Source organism: Salvelinus namaycush, chromosome 32, assembly GCF_016432855.1.
Source record: "Salvelinus namaycush isolate Seneca chromosome 32, SaNama_1.0, whole genome shotgun sequence".
In the NCBI taxonomy this organism is placed as follows: Eukaryota; Metazoa; Chordata; class Actinopteri; order Salmoniformes; family Salmonidae; genus Salvelinus; species Salvelinus namaycush.
In genome coordinates this window covers 18,527,158-18,554,598 of record NC_052338.1, presented here as the reverse complement: position 1 = coordinate 18,554,598, position 27,441 = coordinate 18,527,158, and the positions used below count along the sequence as shown (strand labels likewise).

Here is a 27,441-nt window from a genome sequence, read left to right as displayed (position 1 = left end):
TCACGACTAGAGTACACACTTCCCTAGACAGTGAGACAGACTGAAAAGGCCTGACAAATCAGGAAGAGGCAGAGAGAAGGCGAAAGAGAGGCGAGGTAGACAGTGGTATTTAATGAAGATGAGAGAGATGAAAATGAGGACTACTCACTGCCCCAGACGGGGATGTTCTTGCTCTCAGTCTTCATGACGATAGAGGCCATGGTCATGGTGACGGGGATGGCGTCGAAGTAGGACGAGTGAGGGGCCAGGGTGAGGATGGGTGCCTGCGAGGGCGGAGCCGGTTCCCCTTTCACCGTCACCCAATGGAACCCTCCACAGAACCACATGGCACGCATGATCCCCCTCAGGGCGATGTCACAGATCCTGTAGGAGAGAGACTGATTGAGGGCGTGTGTGTTTATTTTCTACTTAACCTTTATTTATACAGGTAAGTAAATTAAGACTGGTTTGCAATTACGTCCTGTTGCGCGCACGTGTGTGTGTGTGTGTGTTTGCCCTGGCAATGTCAATCGTATCCAAACCTTCTACAAATATTCCACAATATTTGTCATTATCAGGTGTGTCATTCATTTTATACACCGAGTGTACAAAACATTATATTGAGTTACACCACCGTCGAAAGCGTTCCAGAGGGATGCTGGCCCATGTTGACTCCAATGCCTCCCACAGTTGTGTCAAGTTGGCTGGATGTCCTTTGGATGGTGGACCATTCTTGATACACACGGGAAACTGTTGAGCATGAGAAACCCAGCAGCGTTGCAGTTCTTGACATACTCAAACTGGTGTGTCTGGCACCTACTACCACACCCCGTTCAAAAGGAACTTCAACATTTTATCCAGCCCATTCACCTTCTGAATGGCACACAAACAATCCATGTCTCAAAGCTTAACAATCCTTCTTTAACCTGTCTCCTCCCCTTCATCTACACTGAGTCATAGCTTTCACCTGGCCAGTCTCATGGAAAGAGCAGGTATTCCTAATGTTTTTCTGTCACTCGCTCACTCACACACACAGTGACAGGCGTACCTCCTCCACCAGGTCTCGGTCTCCACGGCCAGTTCAGATCGTCCCAGAGAGGCAGCGAAGCCAAAGGGCCAGGCCAGCAACATGAGGAGCACTGCAGAAACCAGCCGTACTGGGAACACAGTCACCGTCATCACACCGATCTGAGAGAGGGGGGTGGAGAGAGAGAGACTAAAGCAAATGGTCATGCATTCATCCATAAAAACACAGAGAGAAAGAGAGGGAAATAGAGGGGTACAAATGATCACATTTAAGCTATTGGCCCACACCACACAGGTCAGGACAAGCATCTCTTTTGTGAAAACAAGTAAAACTACTATAGCTTTGCCTTGGGCCTACACATTTTCTGACACTTGTATGAAATAAAATCCATTTTTATCGGTTGCGTACACATATTTTGCAGATGTTCCAGCTCCAACAGCGCAGTATACCTAACAATACAAAGCAATACACACAAATTCCAAAAATAAATAAAGAAATATCAGAACGAGCAATGTCAGAGTCCGGAATATAAAGGGTCTGAATGAGTATGTAAATGTGATATCAGTTTTTTATTTAAAAAAAATTATAATATTAACTTTTTTTATTTGTCATTATGGGGTAGTGTGTAGATTGATGATCATTTAAAAAAATCTATTTTACAATAAGGCTGTAACCTAAGGAAATGTGTAAAATGTCAAGGGGTCTGAATACTTTCCGAAGGCTTTGACTAGAAAAACAGTATATACATATGAAGTGGGTAAAACAGTATGTAAACATTATTAAAGTATGTTTTCTCCAGAGTGGTCAGTGCTGGTCTATTGATGAGCATTGTGAGGATGTGGAAGAGAGCTAATAAATTAGATTGACCCATCAGGAACGGCTCTGTTGAACTAGAGACTCGGGCTTGCCTTTAACCATCAACCATACAGCAATGACAGACATACAGCTAATCCTCCCTCCTATCTTTCTCCTTGTTCACTCTACGCTCCTTATGTTAGCGCAATTATGGTCGATGCATACATTAGCTCATACAGAACAAAAAAAGTTAATTAAGGTCAAAGGTCGAAGCATCATCTAAGATCAAAGCTGATAACTATTGACCCGTCATCCCTTGCAAGGAATATGGTCATCTTGTGTGTGTGTGTCAGGGTCATGTCATCACTCCTAATAACAGGGTCAAAATGTCACAGCCAGAGGTGGAAAAAGTACCCAATTGTAAAAGTAAAGATACCTTAATAGAAAATGACTCAAGTAAACGTGAAAGTCACCCATTAAAATACTACTTGAGTAAAAGCCTAAAAGTATTTGGTTTTAAATATACTTAAGCATCAAAAGTAAAAATAATTTCTCATTCCACAGATAGCCAGGGGCACACTCCAACATAATTTACAAAATAAGCAATTGTGTTTAGTGAGTCCACCAGATCAGAGGCAGTAGGGATGTTCTCTTGATAAGTGTGTGAATTGTCACATTTTTCTGTCCTGCTAAGCATTTGAAACGTAACTAGTACTTTTCAGTGTCAGGGAAAATGTATGGAGTAAAAAGTACATTATTTTCAGAAGGAATGTAGTGGAGTAAAAGTTGTCAAAAATATATGTAGTCAAGTAAAGTACAGATACCCCAAAAAAGAACTTAAGTAGTACTTTAAAGTATTTTTACTAAAGTAGAGGAGGAAGACTACTCACTGCCCCAGACAGCCAACACTGTCATTTCAGATCCCATCCCCCCTCTATTCCTCTCCCTGGTCCTCTCTCCATCTCTAGAGATCTCTTCCCTCACCTACTGGGCGTTACAGTAGTGTGTTGTTGTTCTCCATATTGTATATCTTATCTCTCTATAATTATATTTCCCTCTCTCCATCTCTGCCTCCCTTCATTACAATGATGTGGTCTCCTTTCCTCTCCCAGGGGACTATGATTTGCTTCTCCTCTCTTTCCTTGTTTAAAAGTAGCCTAGGCAAAATCCGACCATATCCGTGGAGGCAATTACTTCCAGATGCCATTGAAACCAGTAGCCTATTGTTTTATAAAGACTTCCATATGCCATTGAAACCAGTAGCCTATTGTTTTATAAAGACTTCCATATGCCATTGAGACCAGTAGACTACTGTTTTATAAAGACTTCCATATGCCATTGAAACCAGTAGCCTATTGTTTTATAAAGACTTCCATATGCCATTGAAACCAGTAGCCTATTGTTTTATAAAGACTTCCAGATGCCATTGAAACCAGTAGCCTATTGTTTTATAAAGACTTCCAGATGCCATTGAAACCAGTAGCCTATTGTTTTATAAAGACTTCCATATGCCATTGAAACCAGTAGCCTATTGTTTTATAAAGACTTCCAGATGCCATTGAAACCAGTAGCCTATTGTTTTATAAAGACTTCCAGATGCCATTGAAACCAGTAGCCTATTGTTTTATAAAGACTTCCATATGTCATTGAAACCAGTAGCCTATTGTTTTATAAAGACTTCCATATGTCATTGAAACCAGTAGCCTATTGTTTTATAAAGACTTCCAGATGCCATTGAAACCAGTAGCCTATTGTTTTATAAAGACTTCCAGATGCCATTGAAACCAGTAGCCTATTGTTTTATAAAGACTTCCAGATGCCATTGAAACCAGTAGCCTATTGTTTTATAAAGACTTCCAGATGCCATTGAGACCAGTAGCCTATTGTTTTATAAAGACTTCCATATGCCATTGAAACCAGTAGCCTATTGTTTTATAAAGACTTCCAGATGCCATTGAAACCAGTAGCCTATTGTTTTATAAAGACTTCCAGATGCCATTGAAACCAGTAGCCTATTGTTTTATAAAGACTTCCAGATGCCATTGAAACCAGTAGCCTATTGTTTTATAAAGACTTCCATATGCCATTGAAACCAGTAGCCTATTGTTTTATAAAGACTTCCAGATGCCATTGAAACCAGTAGCCTATTGTTTTATAAAGACTTCCATATGCCATTGAGACCAGTAACCTCTCTCTCTCATGTTGTTGTTTTTCAACTTTCTTTCATTGTCTGGTAGCAAAAACATTTGTGCGTACCCTGCTGCCTTGTGCGCATTGCTGCCCTAATAATGTTAAGAAAAAAATTGTTTACCAACATTTTAAGCTAAACGTCCTGATCTATTGCATCCATTGCTTTTTTAAAGTAGTTGTTTTATGTAGCCTAGGCGTACTGGTTCTATGAATTTGGGATTTATCGTCCCGGGGTCTAGTGGTTAGAGAGTTGGGCCACTAACCGAAATGTTGCGAGATCAAATCCCCGAGCTGACAAGGTAAAAATCTGTCGTTCCGCCCCTGAACAAGGCAGTTAACCCACTGTTCCTAGGCAGTCATTATAATAATAATTATTTGTTCCTAACTGACTAGTTAAATAAAAAATAAAATAAACTGTCCCAGAGTCTGGGCTATTTCTTTCTTAACAAGCTGACCAATAGAATAGGTCAACTTTTCTACTACGGGGGATAGGAGATTGACATAGGCGGTGCGTCCATAAAGCTAGTGGAAGCTAAGCTTTCCCTAAGTATATTGAATTACCAAAATTATATAGCCTAATTAGCCTACTCCTGTCTATACAGAAATAAATAAATTCAAAATAGGCTACTAAAGCATAACATGGCCACAGAGGATCATTAGTTTCCATTACACTTAAAAAAATAATACATTGTGGATTGTTTTAAATTGCATTGCCTACAGTCTGAAGGAAAGGGAGCCCGTGCGTGACTTGGGTAGCGCACGCTGCAAATACCAAATAGCTGATTATTGCGACTGTCAGTGGAAATTAGAGTCCGAGCCATGCATATCGCAATATTTCAAAATTCAGTCGCTGGAAAACAGTTCGTAAAGCAAATGGCTATTTATGATTTTGTTGTCATGGAGGACTGATTGGGCTCATTGATTCGAGTTGAAAAATAAATGTTGCGCTCTTGGAATAGCATGCTATAAGCACTAATGAAAAGTGCTATTTACATGTGAAAAATAAATGCAATATCAAATCAAATGTTATGTCACATACACATGGTTAGCAGATGTTAATGCGAGTGTAGCGAAATGCTTGTGCTTCTAGTTCCGACAATGCAGTAATAACCAACAAGTAATCTAACCTAACAATTTCACAACAACTACCTTATACACACAAGTGTAAAGGGATGAAGAATATGTACATAAAGATATATGAATGAGTGATGGTACAGAACGGCATAGGCAAGATGCAGTAGATGGTATCGAGTACAGTATATACATATGAGATGAGTAATGTAGGGTATGTAAACATATAAAAGTGGCATTGTTTAAAGTGGCTAGTGATACATGTATTACATAACGATGGCAAGATGCAGTAGATGGTATAGCGTACAGTATATACATATGAGATGAGTAATGTAGGGTATGTAAACATTATATTAAGTGGCATTGTATAAAGTGGCTAGTGATACATTTTTTACATAAATTTTGACATTATTAAAGTGGCTGGAGTTGAGTCAGTATGTTGGCAGCGGCCACTAAATGTTAGTGGTGGCTGTTTAACAGTCTGATGGCCTTGAGATAGAAGCTGTTTTTCAGTCTCTCGGTTCCCGCTTTGATGCACCTGTACTGACCTCGCCTTCTGGATGATAGCGGGGTGAACAGGCAGTGGCTCGGGTGGTTGTTGTCCTTGATGATCTTTTTGGCCTTCCTGTGACATCGGGTGGTGTAGGTGTCCTGGAGGGCAGGTAGTTTGCCTCCGGTGATGCGTTGTACAGACCTCACTACCCTCTGGAGAGCCTTACGGTTATGGGCGGAGCAGTTGCCGTACCAGGCGGTGATACAGCCCGACAGGATGCTCTCGATTGTGCATCTGTAAAAGTTTGAGAGTGCTTTTGGTGACAAGCCGATTTTCTTCAGCCTCCTGAGGTTGAAGAGGTGCTGCTGCGCCTTCTTCACCACGCTGTCTGTGTGGGTGGACCAATTCAGTTTGTCCGTGATGTGTACGCCGAGGAACTTAAAACTTACTACCCTCTCCACTACTGTCCCATCGATGTGGATAGGGGGATGCTCCCTCTGTTTCCTGAAGTCTACGATCATCTCCTTTGTTTTGTTGACGTTGAGTGTGAGGGTATTTTCCTGACACCACACTCGAGGGCCCTCACCTCCTCCCTGTAGGCCGTCTCGTCGTTGTTGGTAATCAAGCCTACCACTGTAGTGTCGTCTGCAAACTTGATGATTGAGTTGGAGACGTAGTCGTGGGTGAACAGGGAGTACAGGAGAGGGCTCAGAACGCACCCTTGTGGGGCCCCAGTGTTGAGGATCAGCGGGGTGGAGATGTTGTTACCTACCCTCACCACCTGGGGGCGGCCCGTCAGGAAGTCCAGGACCCAGTTGCACAGGGCGGGGTCGACACCCAGGTTCTCGAGCTTAATGACGAGTATGGAGGGTACTATGGTGTTAAATGCTGAGCTATAGTCGATGAACAGCATTCTCACATAGGTATTCCTCTTGTCCAAATGGGTTAGGGCAGTGTGCAGTGTGGATGCGATTGCGTCGTCTGTGGACCTATTGGGGCGGTAAGCAAATTGGAGTGGGTCTAGGGTGTCAGGTAGGGTGGAGGTGATATGGTCCTTGACTAGTCTCTCAAAGCACTTCATGATGACGGAAGTGAGTGCTACGGGGCGGTAGTCATTTAGCTCAGTTACCTTAGCTTTCTTGGGAACAGGAACAATGGTGTCCCTCTTGAAGCAGACTGGGATAATGATTGATTGAATATGACCGTAAACACACCAGCCAGCTGGTCTGCACATGCTCTGAGGACGCGGCTGGGGATGCTGTCTGGGCCTGCAGCCTTGCGAGGGTTAACACGCTTAAATGTTTTACTCACGTCGGCTGCAGTGAAGGAGAGCCCGCAGGTTTCGGTAGCGGGGCGTGTCAGTGGCACTGTATTCCTCAAACCGAGCAAAGAAGTTGTTTAGTCTGTCTGGGAGCAAGACATCCTGGTCCGCGACGGGGCTGGTTATCTTTTTGTAATCCGTGATTGACTGTAGACCCTGCCACATACCTTGTGTCTGAGCCGTTGAATTGCGACTCTACTTTGTCTCTATACTGACACTTAGCTTGTTTGATTGCCTTGCCGGAGGGAATAGCTAAACTGTTTGTATTTCGGTCATGTTTCCGGTCACCTTGCCCTGGTTAAAAGCAGTGGTTCGCGCTTTCAGTTTCGCGCGAATGCTTCAGTCAATCCACGGTTTCTGGTTTGGGAATGTTTTAATAGTTGCTGTGGGTACGACGTCGCCGATGCACTTGCTAATAAACTGGCTCACCGAATCAGCGTATTCGTCAATGTTGTTGTTTGACGCAATGCGGAACATATCCTAATCCACGTGATCGAAGCAATATTGAAGCGTTCAATCAGATTGGTCGGACCAGCGTTGAACAGACCTGAGCGCGGGTGCTTTCTGTTTTAGTCTCTGTCTATAGGCAGGGAGCAACTAAATGGAGTCGTGGTCAGCTTTTCCGAAAGGAGGGCGGGGGAGGGCCTTATATGCGTCGCGGAAGTTAGAATAACAATGATCAAGGGTTTTACCAGCCCTGGTAGCACAATCGATATGCTGATAGAATTTAGGGAGTCCTGTTTTTAGATTATCCTTGTTAAAATCCCCAGCTACAATGAATGCAGCCTCAGGATATGTGGTTTCCAGTTTACATAGAGTCAAATAAAGTTCGTTCAGGGCCATCGATGTGTCTGCTTGGGGGGGGGGAATATATGCGGCTGTGATTATAATCGAAGAGAATTCTCTTCGTAGATAATGCGGTCGACATTTGATTGTAAGGAATTCTAAGTCAGGTGAACAGAAGGACAATATGCTGCATTTTCTGTAGGCCTATTGTTTACCTTTTTGTTGGTGACATTTTGATATCTTGATAATATGCAGCTGTTTAAAGGGCAAATCCACTGATGAAACAATAACAAAACGGCCACCCCGCCTCGGTTTTGGTAAAAAGCTGAGGGATGGGCCTGGAGAAACGTGACCACTCTCAGATGAATAGACAGAGCTATGGATGTAAGGACTGACCATCCATGATATCAAAATTGTTTTAACCATGTTATGAGGCTATACAGTGTTTGTTTACATGTACAATGTTTACAAACATTGGAGAAAAACAAGTTTATATTTTGGGTTCTCATGGAGTGTGACAGTTGAACTAAGCTCATGAGTTATTTATAAGTTATATTCTTCAAGAATCAATGGAAAGATAAAAACTTTTTTTTCAGGACCCTGTCTTTCAAAGATAATTCATAAAAATCCAAATAACTTCCCAGATCTTCATTGTAAAGGGTTTAAACACTGTTTCCCATGCTTGTTCAATGAACCATAAACAATTAACGAACATGCACCTGTGGAACGGTCATTAAGACACTAACAGCTTACAGACGGTAGGCAATTAAGGTCACAGTTAGGAAAACTTAGGGACACTAAAGAGGCTCTACTGGCTCTGAAAAACACCAAAAAAAAGATGCCCATGGTCCCTGCTCATCTGCGTGAACGTGCCTTAGGCATGCTGCAAGGAGGCATGAGGACTGCAGATGTGGCCAGAGCAATAAATTGCAATGTCCTTACTGAGACAGCGCTACAGGGAGACAGGACGGACAGCTGATCGCCCTCGCAGGGGCAGACCACGTGTAACAACACCTGCACAGGATCGGTACATCCGAACATCACAGCTGCGGGACAGGTACAGGATGGCAACAATAACTGCCCGAGTTACACCAGGAATGCACAATGCCTCCATCAGTGCTCAGACTGTCCGCAATAGGCCGAGAGAGGCTGGACTGAGGGCTTGTAGGCCTGTTGTAAGGCAGGTCCTCACTAGACATCACCGCCAACAACGTCACCTATGGGCACAAACCCACCGTCGCTGGACCAGACAGGACTGGCAAAAAGTGCTCTTCACAGACGAGTCACGGTTTTGTCTCACCAGGGGTGATGGTCGGATTCGCATTTATCATCGAAGGAATGAGCGTTACACCGAGGCCTGTACTTTGGAGCGGGATCGATTTGGAGGTGGAGGGTCCATCATGGTCTGGGGCGGTGGGTCACACCATCATCAGACTCAGCTTGTTGTCATTGCAGGCAATCTCAATGCTGTGCGATACAGGGAAGACATCCTCCTCCCTCATGTGGTACCCTTCCTGCAGGCTCATCCTGACATGACCCTCCAGCATGACACGTCCACCAGCCATACTGCTCATTCTGTGCGTGATTTCCTGCAAGACAGGAATGTCAGTGTTCTGCCATGGCCAGCGACAAGCCCGGATCTCAATCCCATTGAGCACGTCTGGGACCTGTTGGATCAGAGGGTGAGGGCTAGGGCCATTCCCCCCCAGAAATGTCCGGGAACTTGCAGGTGCCTTGGTGGAAGAGTGGGGTAACATCTCACAGTAAGAACTGGCAAATCTGGTGCAGTCCATGAGGAGATGCACTGCAAAACTTAATGCAGCTGGTGGCCACACCAGATACTGACTGTTACTTTTGACCTCCCCTTTGTTCAGGGACACATTATTCCATTTCTGTTAGTCACATGCCTGTGGAACTTGTTCAGTTTGTGTCTCAGTTGTTGAATCTTGTTATGTTCATACAAATATTTACACGTGTTAAGTTTTTTGAAAATAAACGCAGTTGACAGTGAGAGGACGTTTCTTTTTTTGCTGAGTTTAGATATATACACACACTACCCGTTCAAAAGTTTGGGGTCACTTAGAAATGTCCTTGTTTTTGGAAGAAAAGCACATTCTTTGTCCATTAAAATAACATCAAATTGGTCAGAAATACAGTGTAGACATTGTTAATGTTGTAAATGACTATTGCAGTTGGAAACTGCATTTTTTTTATGGAATATCTACATAGGCGTACAGAGGCCCATTATCAGCAACCATCACTCCTGTGTTCCAATGGCGTGTTGTGTTAGCCTTTTAAAATTATAAAAACTTGGATTAGCTAATTGATCATTAGAAAACCCTTTTGCAATTATGTTAGCACAGCTGAAAACTGTTGTCCTAATTAAAGAAGCAATAAAACTGGCCTTCTTTAGACTAGTTGAGTATCTGGAGCATCAGCATGTGGGTTCGATTACAGGTTCAAAATGGCCAGAAACAAAGAACTTCGTTCTGAAACTCGTCAGTATATTCTTGTTCTGAGAAATGAAGGCTATTCCATGCAAGAAATTGCCAAGAAACTGAAGATCTCGTACAACGCTGTGTACGACTCCCTTCACAGAACAGCGCAAACTGGCTCTATCCAGAATAGAAAGAGTGGTGCACAACTGAGCAAGAGGACAAGTACATTAGAGTGTCTAGTTTGAGAAACAGACGCATCAAGTCCTCAACTGGCAGATTCATTAACTAGTACCCGCAAAACACCTGTCTCAACGTCAACAGTGAAGAGGTAACTCCGGGATGCTGGCCTTCTAGGCAAAGTTGCAAAGAAAATGTCATTGAGAAAACAGAGAAGTGTCAAAGATTTGTCTTATTGGCACCAGGGGAGAGCATCGGCCATATACCCGGTGAGAGTGCGCACTGCACACGTTCACGCTGTCATTGTGGGTCAGTGCCACGTAAACGTTTGTTTTTGAACAATAACTTCCTCATCCAGTTTAGATGGACGTCATATTATATTTCTCTCCCCCCTTCTCATAGGCATATTATATGACCAATGTCGTTTTTATTGATCTGTTTATCAGTTTCAGCAGAGTAGGCTACCCTGTAATTTGTCGTATTAAAAAATATTCTGCTAATGTCTCCAGTCATAGAAAAGTGTAGCAGAATTGCATGAAATGTGTTTTTCCCCAAGCAAAGAAAGAAGAAACGTATCTGATAGGGCCTATAGCCCAGGCCTCTACACTACACACACTCAGCCCATGCATTGAACGGTATTTTTTGTGAACAGTGATTGAGTTATATTAGCCTATATTATGACTATCCAATCTACTCGTCACATTACACATAGTAGGCTCTTACATACTATACTGTAAGTCTGCACATGCGATAATGCATGGAATGTTTTATTATAAAGGTTAATTTTTAATGGACAAAATGTACTTCCCCAAACTTGAATCTCACGACAATGCATAGGCTAGTGATTTAGCATAGGCTAGTGATCTTTTAAGATTCATTACCATAATCAAAATATGATTTGTCATTCTGAGCACCATGGGTGGACGCCATAATCAGGTTACGCAACAAATGCATATTAGTCCGGTACATTTCTCAAATGTCCGGTAAATTAAAATGCTGCCGGTCAAACGGAAACCCTGGCACACACACGAGCAAATGCACACACGTAGGGGTGGGTCTCTGCCCTCTAAAGGCGTCCTCATGCATATATTATGACAGCACTTTGACGATTTTTTGTTTTGGTCTACTGCAAGATTTTTTTTTGTGCACATGACAGTTTTCTCGAGGCAAGCCGAAGTTCGGTTGCCGAAGTGTACGCCCCTTCGTCCGTGATTGGTCAACAGTAGGGATTCTTCAATTAAAATGGTTGTTGACTCGTTTTCATGCATTTTTTTTAAACTTGTGAAATACTGCACCAAACATCTTAGTTAGATGTACAACTGCGCAACTAAGATCTCCTCTGCAAAAACAGCCAACTTAATGACAGATTTCTTGAGGTACCTTACACTGAACAAAAATATAAATGCAACAAGTGTTGATCCCATGTTTCATGAGCTGGAATAAAAGATCCCAGAAATGTTTCATACACACAAAAAACTTCTCTCAAATTTTGTGCACAAATTTGTTTACATCCCTGTTAGTGAGCCAAGATAATCCATCCACCTGACAGGTGGGGCATATCAAGAAGCTTGATCCTTACACTGCTGCACCTTGTGCAGGGGACAATAAAAGGCCACTTTAAAATGTGCAGTTGTCATAACACAATGCCACAGACGTCTCAAGTTAAGGGAGCGTGCAATTGGCATGCTGACTGCAGGAATATCCACCAGAGCTGTTGGCAGAGAATGTAATATTAATTTATTGTCCATAAGCCACCTGCAACATCATTTTAGAGAATTTCACAGTACGTCCAACCGGCCTCACAATCGCAGACTACCCGTAACCACACCAGCCCAGGACCTCCAAATATGGCTTCTTCACCTGCAGGATAGTCTGAGACCAGCCACCTGGAAACCGAAAAATTTCTCAGGGAAGCTAATCTGCATACTCGTCGTCCTCACCAGGGTCTTGACCTGATTGCAGTTCGGCGTCCTAACCGACTTCAGTGAGCAAATTCTCACCTTTGATGGCCACTGGCACGCTGGAGAAGTGTGCTCTTCATTAATGAATCCCGGTTTCAACTGTACTGGGCAGTTAGTGTGTATGGCGTTGTGTGGGCAAGCGGTTTACTGATGTCAACGTTGTGAACAGAATGCCCCATGGCGGCGTTGGGGTTATGATACAGGCAGGAATAATCTACAGACAAACACAATTGCATTTTATCGATGGCAATTTGAATGCAAAGAGATAGTGACACGATCCTGAGGCCCATTGTCGTGCCATTCATCCGCCGCCATCACCTCATGTTTCAGCATGATAATGCACGGCCCCATGTCGCAAGGATCTGAACACAATTCATGGAAGCTAAAAATGTCCCAGTTCTTCCATGGCCTGCATACTCACCCGACATGTCACTCATTGAGCATGTTTGGGATGCTCTTCTTATTAACAGAAGCTGCGATTATTTAGTTGCATCATCAGTGCCGCCAGGGAGAAATGCAAACCCCAAGGACTTCAGTTCCCTGGGCTAACTAACCCTAACTAATGTCAACAAACACGACGTGTATGACAGCGTGTTCCAGTTCCTGCCAATATCCAGCAACTTCACACAGCCATTGAAGAGGAGTGGGGAAAACATTCCACAAGTCAAAATCAACAACCTGATCAACTCTTTGCAAAGGAGATTGTGCTGCAAATGGTGGTCACGCCAGATACTGACTGGTTCTGATCCACACCCCTATCATTTTTTTTTTTAAGGTATCTGTGACCAACAGATGCATATCTGTATTCCCAGTCATGTGAAATCCATAGATCAGGGCCTAATGAATTTCTTTAAATTAACTGATTTCCTGTAACTCAATAAAATCTTTGAAATTGTTGCATTTATATTTTTGTTCAGTGTAGATTCATTCAGACTATTTTGAGGAAGTGTATACTGGATAGTGAGTCAAACAGTACTAGGAGTTCTACTAGGGGCCAATTGAACCCAGACGCCTTAACTCCCCATCTGTCCTTCAGAACCAATCCACCCATCTGCTGCTGCTTGGGTCACACACACACACTTCAGAATGGTCTTTGGAATCTTGGTTTGTTGACCTTCGTGGTTGTCAAATAACAAAATATCCCTCTTCCACATCCCCCTCTCTTTCTTCCTTCCGGTCTATGTCACCGATAGCCCCAATCCCTTTTTCCTCCATCCCCTGCACTCCCTCTCTTTTTTCTATCCCTGTACTGTCACTGATAGTATGACCTTACCATCCTCCACCCCTCTCCCACCCCTCTCCCTCCTTCCGGTCTGTGGGGGATAGTCCCAGATCCCCCTCTGGGCGTGTCTGTCAGTATAATGAACCAACAGCTTGAAGTGCTTATTAGCAGAAGCTGATGTTATTATTTAGTTGCATCATAAATGCCGCCAGGAAGAAATGCAAACCAGAAGGACTTCAGCTCTGCAAGGGCTAACTAACCCTAACTAATATCAACACACACAGGCTCCTCAAAGAATGCAGACTTTATCCATAGGCTAAATGGCAGACAGAGAAAGACACTACAATAGAGATTCAGTCAGTGAGTGACTTCTTTATTAGGGATGTTTTGTTCAGTGTGTTGGTTCATTGTGAAGTTAATTCATTAGGGATGTTTTGTTCAGTGTGTTGGTTCATTGTGAAGTTAATTCATTAGGGATGTTTTGTTGAGTGTGTTGGTTCATTGTGAAGTTAATTCATTAGGGATGTTTTGTTCAGTGTGTTGGTTCATTGTGAAGTTAATTCATTAGGGATGTTTTGTTCAGTGTGTTGGTTCATTGTGAAGTTAATTCATTAGGGATGTTTTGTTCAGTGTGTTGGTTCATTGTGAAGTTAATTCATTAGGGATGTTTTGTTCAGTGTGTTGGTTCATTGTGAAGTTAATTCATTTGGGGTGTTTTTGTTGTTTTGCAAACTCCTCTTCTTCAAAATAGGCCGTCTGGGAGAGAGAGAGGCCTGAGGGAGGAATGTGCTTACATGTGTTGGTGTGACACACACACACACTAAAACGTGTTACCCAGTCATATGGCTCTGTTGCCAGCTGCGTGAAGGGAACTAGTGTTTATCTTCAGGCAGAGAGAGAAAGGCAGCTCTTAAATGAACCAGTGTGTGTGTGTGTGTGTGTGTCTACATAGAATGGAAAAACACACCTGGACAACTTCACAGTAAGCGCAGGTAGTAGGCTAGTGAGAACTGAGACTGAGATAGTGAACTGTGGTATGGGTCAAACTCAACTAGCAACCTTCACATCTGATTGGCCCAAGTGTGTGTGTGTACTTCAGCCCAAGTAACCTCCAGCACCTTTTTCTGTCCAACTAGCCTAACTATTACTTTGATCTGAGTTTAACAATAAATGTAGATCTAATCTTTGACAGACATGCAACGGCAATGCAATTGGATACACTGACGGTCTTCTAAGAAATACAATTTAAAGGCCAACGTGCTCGTGTTACAATAGAAAATACATTTCCAGAGGCTTGGCCTAGATCCAGAGACTGGAATAATTAGCACCAGATTCAGAAGCTAAATGCTGTTCCAAAGTCTCTGTCCTTTCTGCTCCTTTATCGAGTTACGTTCTTCCCCTTGTCTCTGTCTGCAGTGTGTGTGTCGACATTATGTGTAAAGTGTGTGTGCATGTGCGTGCGCACGTGTGTGTGTGTGGCTGTGGCTGTGTGCAAAGCAAGCCTCCTGCTGCAGGAGTAAACTTGTTCGCCGTGTTTCTTTTCCACTGCTGGCACAAAATGTTCTGTGCCAAAACGGAGGCAAGTTTCCTGGACATTGTTGCGAAAGGCTCTCCAACCCTGTTCCTGGAGAGCTACCGTCCTCTAGGTTCACTCCAACTCTAATCTAGCGCAATTGATTCTAATAATTACCTGGTTGATAAACTGAGTCAGGTTAGTTATAACTGGGGTTGGAGTGAAAACATACAGCAAAAGGCATGCTTGCAGTTTTACAGCAAAGAAAACAGATTGTCTCAAACGGTTAAAGAAACACGACTCCTATAACCAGAGCTACCTTCTTCCTGCGCAATTTCGATTTTCGATACGTCGCAGGCCGTTTTAAACTAATCCCGGGTCGCTAATTATTGGTTTGATAAACAACGTTGTTCAGTCGCATTACCTAGCTAGCTAACAACCAAGTAACTTGAAAGTAGGTCTAGGAAAATTTGATTGGCAGAGGAAGAAAGCTCTGCTACTCATGTGCTTTAAAAGATAGGATTCATATAGGCCTAATGTAAGCCTAAACTATCAAATCTCTCTCTTTCTGGTACTCCTTACATTCTGTTTGGTGCTTAATGTTTTTTAAAGTGGGAGCAGTGTGTATGGGTTTGTGGAAGAGAGAGTGGTGTGTGTGTTTATGAGAGGGAGACAAAGTGAGTGTGTGAGGGAGTGTGTGGTAACTGAAGAGTAAAGAAGGTTTTATGCAGTTTTCCCAATTGCCACAATGACATGCAGATCATTATGCATGCATATTCCTCCAGCCAAGTCACAGGTAGGCCTTTGCAAATATGAGCAAAGTAGCCATTCTATTCAGTGTTATTATACAGTGTGAAGTTAAATTCAATATATGTTGTATTGAGTAGAAGTGTGAATACAGCCCCACAGTGGAGGTGTCATATTACCCATAAAACCTAGCGGTCAAACAGGGAAATGGTTCCAATCGTTTTTCCACCCTTCATTTTCCCATAGGGAATTTTTGAAACACTTAAAATAAGGGCTGTGCTTCGTGTAGGCTTACCCCGGCGTGACGTTTTGATAACCATGTAAATCTCTCTCGTACAAGGTGACCTATCAATATAGTCGGCTCTACTTACTCTGATAGGAACATGCTATTTAGCATCAAAGTAGACATTGTATAAGACTACAAATCCCTGCAAGCTCCTTCACGTCATCTCTAGCTGACACCTTCGCTAACAGGTATTGTGTCAATTTAAAACTTCATACTTGGCCTGGTATTGTATCGTTAGTAAAATGTTGGTATCGTGACAACACGGAGGGTAGCTCTCCAGGAAAAGGGTTGGAGAGCCCTGCTGTACAGTATATGGCGGAGAGTGACTGGGACACACCCTAGTCCTGGGGCTGTGTGAGAGCCGAGAGACCAAGGAAACAGGAATGGGACATACCACATTTCCTGCACTTATAGGAAGAACGCCTGGTATACTTTCTGTTATTGTAATGAAGGTCAGTTATGTTTGGAAATAACAGGACAAGCCACATTTCTCTCACTCCTCAAAATACTAACTAGCTACACACATTAGCTAGAATGTTACGGTCAGGGAATGGAACACTTGGTGCAAATATGGAAGATAATTTTCTGAATGACGCCATATGCTACAGCCATTCTGTCCTTTGCAGCATGGTCTCATAGTGACAAGTGCATGTCCAAGCCCATTGGCTGTGTTTAAAAGGCAAAACAGAGAGCATGGGACACAACTGTGTGTGTGTGGTCTTGTTCTTCTATCCAATGAGGCCAAAGGCTATTTTAAACTTAGGGGTTAGGTTTAGGGTTAGAATTTGGGTTAGGTGTAGAGATTAAGGTTAGGGGAAATAGGATTTTGAATATAAAAAACAAAAAGTAGAACTCCATGAGGATAGAAGAATGTGTGTGTAATCAAATTGTTTTGGTCGCGTACACAGTTTAGCAGGTGTTATTGCAGATGCAGCGAAATGCTTATGTTTATTAACGTTAGTTCCTATCAATCAATGAGAGAGAAAGAATGTGTGTGTGACCCAGATCTATTCAAAAGCCACAGTAGGCAACCCTCCCTTTAACAGTGAAGGCTGTCCAGTCATTTAGGACAACAGGTTTACAGCTGACTGCCATTATTGGACATGGAAATCCAATGCCAACGTTTGACATGCAAATGATGAAAATCAATATCACTAATTCAACAGCTACAAAACGTTGGCTCTGGTATTCTGTAAATAAACTCTTCTTTATTTGATCAAATCACCATAAAATTACAGCATATGTTTAGATTTGAGTCCCTAAATGTAGCTTATGGTCGAGATATACCAATTATTCTAGTAACGTGTAACAACAAGCTTAAAAGGCACGGAAAACTTGGTGGGCGGAGAGAAAATCAAGTAATAACATAATAATGTTAACTGTCTAGCTAATAGGCTAAATAAAACATCAACACATCATTTGAATGTTCATTAGATACGATGTCGTGAAAAGTTGAACGGTTGCTTACCCTGATTTTCTCCAAGGGAGTGAATCGTAACTCGTGAACGAAAGGATTTCTGAACGGGGGAGGCAAGTCTGACCCATCTTCATTCTCCGAGGAATGATGCTGTTTATTTGGCAACTTCATAACTGAAAACAAATAAACAAACAGTTATCAGTTAGCAACGGGGTCTCTTCCACAATAAACAGGCAATGCTTCTTTGAAATCGACTATGTAGGCTAGCTACACGGTGCTGATCTGTAGGCTCGAGGACCATCAATTCGTTCTCGTCTGTGAGGGAGATGACGTATGTGTTGTGAGCAACAATACTGGAATCGGTTGTTTGCCTTAAATAAAAGTTCTCCAAGTTCCCCATCTAGTTGGTCTAGTTGGACTAGATGCTAAACAGGTTTGGAATGTTGCTATATAGGATCAACTGAAGACAATAATTAGTTAATTTGACAAAAGTTTAAAAAATCAGTTGAAATCGCACTGGGATGTATTAGACATCAGAATTGCATTGGAGGCATACTTATATTGCAATACCTATGGCTCTTGGGTCCATGAAATGGGCTATCAGCCTACTCAGTGACACTCAGAACACAGCTGTGAAGAGCATAGGTGATGCTGTACATTACAATATGAATGGTGATTTCCCACAATTAAAGTCCCACAATAACAGTTGCAACGCTAATATGTGTGTGAAGGGGGGGTGGGGAGGTATGGGTAGGCCTTCATTGTAAATAAGAATTTGTTCTTAACTGACTTGCTTAGTTAAATAAAGGTTCAAATAAAACAAATGGATGTGGGCACTCAGACCAACAAGCTACTGTGGCTACTCATGATGAGTTCCGTTTTTTTGTTGCCCCCACCCCCATCAAAGTTGCCCATCCCTGGTCTCGTCCAATTGTGGCATGATTCCACTATTTTAACCGTTTACGTTTCAATTGGGACTTTTATTCTGAAGGCAAACCGCAGATTCCACTATTGTTGTTCACAACACACTGGTAGGGAGATGTGGGGCGATGAATGGAGGATGGCTAATTTGAGCATACAGGGACTGCGCACGCGTATTAAGGAGTCCCTTATTCTGAGATCACTTTGGAAGGTGTAGGATCCTTTTAACACATTTTATTTTTGTAAAGTGGTGCCACAAATTCAGCACACATGCCACACACACACAGACACAGACACAGACACACACACAGACACAGGCACACACACAGCGATAACTGATATGTGTCTTTGAGAAGTGCCAGATACCTTTAAGTGTGTGTGTACGAATATGTGTGTGAAGTTGTAGTGCTTCCTCTCTCACTTGATCCACCGATAAATCTGTTACTCAGTGCAGATTAGTCTCATTGACTAGACGTAACATAGTAAACATAAATCTGGGACACTCAAATTAGCATAATATGTTATGTTAGGTATGGTTACATAAGATAGAAGGTTACTTAAGGCAAAAATGATAGGAGGGTGGTTGGTCGGAGGGGTGAGCGTATAACGGAAACATCTAGCAAAGCAAAGTTTACGTGTTCGAAACTCATCACGGACAACTAGCTTTTTAGCTACTTTGCAATTACTTAGCATTTTAGCTAACCCTTCCCCTAACCCTTAACCTTTTAACTAACCCTAGCCCTTAGCACTAACTTTAGCCAGCTAGCTAACACTAGCGTAAGCCACCTAGCCACTTAGCTAAAGTTAGCCAGAACAAATTGTAATTCCTAACATACCATACGTTTTGCAAATTAGTAACATATTGTACCTTTTGTAAATCTGTAACATATTGTACAAATTGCAATTCATAATATATCATAGGGAATAGATGATGGACAGCCACAAATTAATACTTAACAAACACAGACAAAATAATATGAAATGCTCTGAGACCATCTTTCTCAGTTTGAAGTCTTTGGGTCTCTCTTGTTTTAGCCTGGTCTCATAGATTAGACGTAACATAGTAAAAGTACACTCAAATTACACTGAACAAAAATATAAATGCAACATGTAAAGTGTTGGTCTCATGTTTCATGAGCTGGAATAAAAGATCCCCGAAATGTTCCATATGCACAAAAAGCTTAGTTCTCTCAAAATTTGTGCACAAATTTGTTTACATCCCTCTTGTGAGAATTTCTCCTTTGCCAAGATAGTCATCCACCTGACAGGCGTGTTATATCACGAAGTTGATTAAACAACATGATCATTCAACAGGTTCACCTGGTGCTGGGGACAATAAAAGGCCATTCTACAATGTGCAGTTTTGTCACACAACAATGCCAAGATTGAGGGAGCGTGCAGTAGGCATGCTGACTGCAAGAATGTCCACCAGAGCTGTTGCCAGATAATTGAATGTTAATTTCTCTACCATAAGCTGCCTCCAACATTGTTTTAGAGAATTTGGCAGTATATCCAACCGGCCTCACAACCGCAGACAACGTGCAAACACGCCAGCCCAGGACCTCCACATCTGGCATTCTTCAGCTGCGGGATCAGTACTACTAGACCAGCCACCTGGACAGCTGATGAAACTCTGGGTTTGCATAACCGTCAGAAACCGACTCAGGCAAGCTTATCTGCGTGCTCGTCTGCGCAAATGCTCACCTTCGATGGCCACTGGCACGCTGGAGAAGTGTGCTCTTCACGGATGAATCCCGGTTTTAACTGTAACGGGCAGATGGCAGACAACGTGTATGGCATCGTGTGGGCAAGTGGTTTGCTGATGTCAGCATTGTGAGCATTATTATTATTGTTCATTCAGTATGGATGTCATAATAATTTGGGATGATTTTCATTGAATGTTCTCTCTCTATCAGGACAGGAGAGGCCCTGCCAGAGAAACAACAGCAGGGTCAACAGTTAAAGAATAATTCCCAGTAAATTAAAATAATTAATCACACACTGACAAGGTGGTTCCTATGTGACTGTGACCACAAGCTTGATTTACTTACATGCCAGTCCATAAAGTCAACCCCGAGGTCAATATTATTTATACTACTGCCTTCCAGGCTTGGAAATCCATGCACTTCTCTCTCTCTCTCTCTCACACACACACACACACACACACACACACACACACACACACACACACACACACACACACACACACACACACACACACACACACATACACACACACACACACACACACACACACACACACACACACACACACACACACACACACACACACACACGTTATGTTCTTCTTTCCTCGTGGGGACTTAAAATGAATTTCCATTCAAATTCCTATTTTCCCTAACCCTTTGCATAACCCTAACCTTAACCCTAACTTTAACCTGTAACCCTAACCCTAACCCACACCATAAATCTAAATTCTAAACCTAACACTAACCTCTCAGTCGAACCCTATCCTTATCCCTAATTGTAACCCTAACCCCTAAGCTTAAAATACCCTTTGTCCTCATGGGGATGTGGGAAATGTTGTTTTACTGTCCTTGTGGGGAATTTAGGTCCCCACAAGGATAGAAGAACCAACTCACCAGATTACTCCACTTCGAGTCACACAGTACTGAAAGAGATGGCTAGGTGGCTATTGCAGTTGCCAAGGTTTTTGTTTATTTAAAAATATCTCAAAGTAGACATACCGGTTTCCAGAGCTCAGGTGATTGCACATTGGGGGCCGTCAATACTGCACTATGTGCATTTCATAATGTTACTGTGTGTCTTTGTCCTACAGAGAATGCTCTGCACAAAATAAGTAATCCTGGATTCATAATTGGAAAAACATTTTGTAAATTAAGATCTAATACCTCCCTCTTCAAACTGTAAGGAAATGGAAATACAACTTATGACAAGGCTTATTTATAACCTGAGCATATATTTTTTATTCACCAAACATCAGACTCAAACTAGCACTAACTGTAACAAGGTCATGACTATCTGGTTTGCATAGATCAGGGATGTGCAACTTTGACGCGGTGTCCCCCACACCCCATTTTAGTGGCCCCCCTAGTGAAAGCTAAAACAAAACAATTAAGTTTTAAAGTTCATTTCCTGCAATTCTACACATTTTGCCATGGGGTGGAGGGGTGATTTTGCAATTTTCTAACTCATTTCATTTCGCCATGGGGCGCATATTTTCTTTTGCAGTTTTACAGCTAAATGTTTGCCGTTTTTAATATGATAATCAATGGGCCCCGGTCGGTAAAGCAACCATGGCTGCTAGACTAACTTACCAATGGAAAAAAAAACTGGACATGGCTAATTAGGCCTTTCCTGCAGTCGTTGACCAAAAGCACCCTATTTGGCCTCATGGGTGGAATGTTATTAATATATTTTTCATTTTTAAAAACCTGACAAATTCAGTGTTTCTATGTCAAATAGTTTTGTTATATTTCAGTCTTCTGTGATGTATATAAAGTGTAATATTGTGATCCAAACTCACAATTGAATACATTTCAACTCTATATCTGACATGGTACAGATATCTTATTTTTCTAAGCTCATAACCATGTGTGTGAGGTGTACACTTTGTTTCTAAGTGGATTTGTTTAAGACTACCAAGAATCACTCTGTGTGACCCCGATTTAGCCCACTGCAATTAAAGGTACTGCTGACGCACAACCAAATTTCGAAATTCCACCTTGTGTATTCTAACTCTCAACAGTAAGTTGAGACCCCGACTGAGTCCCCCCCCCAAAAAAAATTACTGTATATATGTATTTATTTCATTGGTGTGTGGGCCTACAAAATGGGGGCCACCAGTTGCCCATCCCTAGCATACATAATACAAGACGTGGCTAAACGTCTCACTGCTGCAATTAGTCAAAATGAGAAACTTTATTCCACTTTCAATTGTAGGCTATATGTTGGATAATTGCTTGAATCTAAATTACATGTCAGCATGGATACACGTGGTTTTTATACAGCTCACAAAAAGCAGTGAGTAGTTAAATAATTACATTGAGTCCAGGAATAGAAATGATTGGTGCAGAGGAAAGCAATAGGCAAATTAGACCTTGGGTATTTGATCTTCCTAATGACCTCCATTGCAACCAAAAACTTGGTAGCGTTAATTTTTCTCCTAATTATTAAGCTCTATCGAACCTTTCGATCCTCATTGAAAGGGCATAATCTTGGAGAATAGGGCAGAGGAAAGTGTTTGTCCTTGATGCATATTGTATGAGGATATTTATGGCATGATTTTCTAGGGTTCTGTGAGCTGACGTTTTGGCGCCATAGTGTGGTGATGGACAGCACTTGAACAGTGGACATAAAAATGCATTTACTGGGGTTTATTAATTACGGAAGCCGTTTACTGTTTAAGAACCAAACGGAAGCAAACAGAGTTAAACAAGCGTTTCTATTGGACAAATTCTGGTAGGTCCATTCCCATTAAGAGATGTTTTGTAACAGAATCTGTGTAATGAATACACCACTAGCCTATTGCTACCCTCACACGGTCTCCTAGCTATGGATGAGGATTGGAACAAGGATAATAGAGAACTACTCCTGATTCCTCATATCACATAAATGAGGTTCAGGAGACCAAATGGCTCTCTATTAGATCAGCATAATTTAGTCCCTAAATAATGAATGGGTGCATTAGCTCTTAGCGACTATTAGCAGAGGAGCTAGCTCTCATAGTAGCAAAATGTTCTCCATTGAGGTAATAGTGCATTTAGGCTGCCAGCTGTACATGTATCAGAATAGCTTCTTCTCTACTGTGTAGTCTTCAAAGGTATAACAGAAGGGCAGAAGAGGACTTGTTGAGAAAGAGAGAAGACAAGAAGGTGGTGGTGAGAGAGAGATAGGGAAAGGTGCATCCAAACACTTTAATGTGGCAATACAATTCAAGTAACAAACAATTCACAGGACCATACACAAATCATCACCACCTCATCCCTGCCTTTGCTTGTGTCTGGGATGAGCCTTACAGAACACAAACAGACGTCCCCGCCGCACCACAAAGAAGCAGTCTTTACAGCGGCGTTTCAGAGCACTCTTGGTTTTCATCCCTACAGCGGGCTGGAGGCAGCCCAGGTGCTGACACTGGCCCTGGAGGGCGACCCGGCCCTGGGAAGAAGATCCAGGGGAGAAGGCCAAGGGCTGGATGGGTCTACCTGGCGTCAGGAGCACTCTGACTGGGTAGGATGTAAGGGAGGAAAGGCATCGGGAGATGATGGTGGTGGTGGTGATAGGGTAGGTTCGGCTGAGGGTGATCCGGGTCAGATGGCGGGTTAGGGAGCTGACGAGGTGGTTCAACAGGAGTGGAGCCATGCTGTCACCAACACCTGCCTGGAGAGAGAGAACATAAATACACACACACACTTTAGGACGTATCTCAATAGTTTTTAGTTGCTTTGTTCTTTCCATTCCTTCATTATCACTGATCTGACAGAACATGATAGGTAAAAGCAATATGGTGGAAATCCATCCAGTCCTTTCAGCTACTAGTGGTATTGAAGGAGTAGAGGCAATCAAAACAATGCAGATAGAAATATAATATGCAGTGCCTATTATGCATTGCTTATCCTGGATAATATAAATGTTATATATATATAATTTTTTTGCATATTCTATCAAGCTATACAGTGCATGATTCATGCAGCATGGTGGATTCTGAAGGCCAGACGCGATCATCTTTCTACTGCCCAATTAGGCAGTACCAGTACTTGATCAGAATAAATTTATGAATGTAACATAATATGCACCAACCTTTCAGTTATAAGAACGGGTTAGAGCTGGGAATAAACTCCTGAAATGCACCGTTTAATCAAAGCAACACTGCCGAAGAAGGATTACTCTCGCACGGAGATATCCCTGCTTCCTGACTGTGACGTAAATGACTTTGAGAAAAGTCACAGCGCGTGCGCTGGGTCGTAGAGCACCAGGGAGAATTTGTGCCCCACTAAATACACTTTCTCGCTTTCATTTAAACTGTAACGCGTTGCAGAATTGATTAACTACAAAGTATTTAAAATAATTAATTCCTTAATATAATAATTATGTTACTGTTGGTTGCAAACGATTCGTGAATTTTTTATGAAATTCATAGCACTAGGACCAGGCGGTCGTCTTTGGAGGTCGGAGAAGCTCCCTCATCTTGGGTATAGAGTCCATTGTAAACATGGCTGCCGCTGTGCATCGGATTCTGTCCTTCAGTAGAAATGCTAAGGCGCTTGTATCGCCTTTGAAGACCTCGGCGGTTTCTCTACAGCGCTACAGTTTACAAGCGTCGACCACTGGAGAGCAAATTACCCACACCGGACAAGTAAGGCTCAAACGTTAGGTTGTGTTGGTTACCCCGAAAATATGTAGTTACTCGTTAGCTACCAAGCTAACGACACCTACTAGCACCACTAGCTAACGTTTGGCAAAAGTGTCCGATGTTGGGGTTGTCAATTAAGATTTGACCGTTGGTCCAGCTTTGAGTTGTGGTCACCAGCTAAATAGCTGCTCACCCACTAGTGGGGTAGTTAGGCGTTTATTCACGGTCAGTAAGTATTGTCACTTTTATCACGATACAAGCTAGTAAGAGCAAAGGCAGATGCCACTTTAGTTAACTAGGTGGAGTGTCAGAGTTTACATAACTATTTTATTGATGGTTGTGAGATGATAACCTTACTGTGATCATGTATTGTATGTGTAGAACGTGATCAGCTATATCTGATTGTAATAGATTGTTCCAGAACAGTGTCTGCATGTTGTTTCAGGTGTATGATGAAAATGATCCCAGGCGGGCCAGGTTCGTGGGCCGACAGAAAGAGGTAAAACGACGTTGTCTGAAAGGGACATAGTTGCCGTGTGACTTCAATGTATTATTTACTTTTTTTGCACACCAGTATTTCTACTTGCACATCATCATCTGCACATCTATCACTCCAGTGTTAATTTGCCAAATTGTAATTACTTTGCTATTATGGCCTATTTATTGCCTTACCTCCTTACTCCATTTGCACACACTGTATATAGATTTTTCTATTCTGTTATTGACTGTACTTTTGTTTATCCTATGTGGAACTCTGTGTTGTTTTTTGTCGCAATGCTTTGCTTTATCTTGGCCAGGTTGCAGTTGTAAATGAGAACTTGTTCACAACTGGCTTACCTGGTTAAATAAAGGTGGGGGGGAAATGTAGAAGTTGAGTCCTATGATTCATACCTGTTGAAGTAAGGCCTAGAGCCTCTTTACATTGCAAAGTGGCCATTGATAGATTTACAATGCATATTTAGTATTCCGCTGAGAAGGAATTTGGACTACAAAACAGAGTGTAAGCTACTGATGGTACTGTTTGTGCTGTGTGTTTCAAGGTGAACAAGAACTTTGCCATCAAGCTGGTGGCTGAAGAGCCAGTCAGTGGCATAGAGGCCAGAGTGGTGTCATGTGATGGGGGTGGAGGAGCACTTGGCCACCCAAAGGTCTACATCAACCTGGTAATGACGTCTCTGTAGTGCACATGTCCCTATAATGTACACTAGTTAGTGGTGTCGAAGTCAGAACTCATAAGCTGTGACTACATAACAAGCACGAGCGCAGATCCTGTATTCAATTTCAGTTCAATGTGCGCTCATGTGTACTCAAGTCCAATTTACATGACTCGCGCAAGAATGACATTGCGCCGTGCAAGCCATTGTGGAGGCACAAGCCCTGAAAGTACGGCTGCGCCAGGCTCCACAATGCTTTGGAGTCAGCTCTGAGTTCAAGGCTGCGCTCGGTGACTTGCACGAATCAAGTCGTTTCTATTTTTCAGCTTCATGCTACTTAGTGATTTGGTCTAATTTTTTTTGGGTGTTCCATTGTGCTAATGTCTGTTTTCTGTCTGTTTCTCCAGGATAAAGAAACTAAAGTGGGCACATGTGGCTACTGTGGACTGCAGTTCAAACAGACCCATCATCATTGAGACGCATTCTCAGTCCTCTCTCTCTGTAGTCTGTCATTCTGGTTAATAAATTATATCTACTTTTCTCCTCAGTCTGTATCAGTTCCTATGATGTGGTGTATATTCTTATGGAAGCTTCATCAGTTGGTAAATGCCTAGTCTTGGCATCCAGACCCATGTCAAGGCTCCCATGAGAGACTAGTAAATGCCACAATACTCTTTCTAGATGGCTTGGTTTAAAATGTGTTGCATCTATTTCTCAAGTGTCTGCAATGAGTTGTGTTTCTGGACCTTGCAGAAAAGAATAATCGGGTAACTTTTCGATCTTACAGTTCCCTGTCTCACTGCCAGAGGGCAGCATTGGCTGACTTGTCGAAAGTGTTCATGCAATAGTAAATGATTTAGTGAAACAACAAGGTACAGGACAGACAGGGTGTTGTGATTACTGTAGAAGCTGTGATGGGGTTAGTTTTGACAAGGCATTAAAGACTTATTGTGTACGTGGCAATAACCCAATGGCTTATTAAATAGTTATGCTGTGCAAGTGGCACTTCCAGTGCTGGTATCTTAATCATTTTTCTTTAGACATGCGGTGCCTTCAGAAAGTATTCTCTCAGCCCTTGACTTTTTACACATTTTGTTGTGTTATAAAGTGGGATTACAACTGATTTAATTGCCTTTATTTTTTCGTCAATGATCTACACAAAATACACTGTCAAAGTGGAAGAATAATTCTAACATTAGTAAAAGAAATATGAAAAATAAAACATGATTAGCTAAATATTCAACCCCCTGAGTCAATACATGTTAGAAGCCCCTTTGGCAGTGATTACAGCTGTGAGTCTTTCTGGGTGAGTCTCTAAGACCTTTCCACACCTGGATTGTGCAACATTTACCCATTATTCTTCAAGCTCTGTCATTGGTTGTTGTTCATTGCTAGACAACCATTTCAGGTATTGCTGTAGATTTTCAAGCATATTTACAGTACCAGTCAAAAGAGAGGACACACCTACTCATTCCAGGGTTTTTATTTTAACAATGTTCTTCATTGTTGAATAATCAGGAAGACATTAACTATGAAATAACACACATGGAATCATGTAACCAAAAAAGTGTTAAATAAAAAGATATTTGATATTCTTCAAAGTAGCCAC

General features: G+C 42.2%; 3 protein-coding genes across 3 annotated transcripts in view; 1 reads left to right on the top strand and 2 right to left on the bottom strand.

Annotated features, from left to right (window-relative positions):
* Nucleotides 1-17,721, bottom strand: part of LOC120027523 (lysophosphatidylcholine acyltransferase 1-like) — a 30,960-nt gene extending 13,239 nt beyond the window's left edge. The window contains exons 1-3 of the mRNA XM_038972487.1: nt 17,475-17,721; nt 1,028-1,167; nt 149-363 (exon numbers count right to left, since the gene is read on the bottom strand). Coding sequence (XP_038828415.1) covers nt 149-363; nt 1,028-1,167; nt 17,475-17,594 — 475 coding nt within the window. The 5' untranslated portion in view covers nt 17,595-17,721. The remainder of the gene's footprint in view (nt 1-148; nt 364-1,027; nt 1,168-17,474) is intronic.
* Nucleotides 17,722-23,201: 5,480 nt separating this feature from the next.
* On the bottom strand, nt 23,202-24,270 carry LOC120027174 (39S ribosomal protein L36, mitochondrial-like). The gene is made up of 2 exons (XM_038972045.1): nt 24,126-24,270; nt 23,202-23,705 (listed from the first exon to the last, which is right to left on the bottom strand). The coding sequence occupies exon 2, from the start codon at nt 23,685-23,687 to the stop codon at nt 23,307-23,309; it is 381 nt and encodes a 126-aa protein (XP_038827973.1). The 5' UTR covers nt 23,688-23,705; nt 24,126-24,270; the 3' UTR covers nt 23,202-23,306.
* A 73-nt stretch (nt 24,271-24,343) lies between these two features.
* On the top strand, nt 24,344-26,382 carry LOC120027173 (NADH dehydrogenase [ubiquinone] iron-sulfur protein 6, mitochondrial-like). The gene is made up of 4 exons (XM_038972044.1): nt 24,344-24,681; nt 25,124-25,177; nt 25,719-25,841; nt 26,240-26,382. The coding sequence occupies exons 1-4, from the start codon at nt 24,538-24,540 to the stop codon at nt 26,306-26,308; spliced, it is 390 nt and encodes a 129-aa protein (XP_038827972.1). The 5' UTR covers nt 24,344-24,537; the 3' UTR covers nt 26,309-26,382.
* Nucleotides 26,383-27,441: the final 1,059 nt, after the last annotated feature.

Coding starts and splice junctions, on each gene's coding strand:
- LOC120027174 (XM_038972045.1), bottom strand. CDS start 23,687: ATGGCTCCACTCCTGTTGAACCACCTCGTCAGCTCCCTAACCCGCCAT.
- LOC120027173 (XM_038972044.1), top strand. CDS start 24,538: ATGGCTGCCGCTGTGCATCGGATTCTGTCCTTCAGTAGAAATGCTAAG. Junction 24,682..25,123: donor AAATTACCCACACCGGACAA/GTAAGGCTCAAA, acceptor ATGTTGTTTCAG/GTGTATGATGAAAATGATCC. Junction 25,842..26,239: donor CAAAGGTCTACATCAACCTG/GTAATGACGTCT, acceptor CTGTTTCTCCAG/GATAAAGAAACTAAAGTGGG.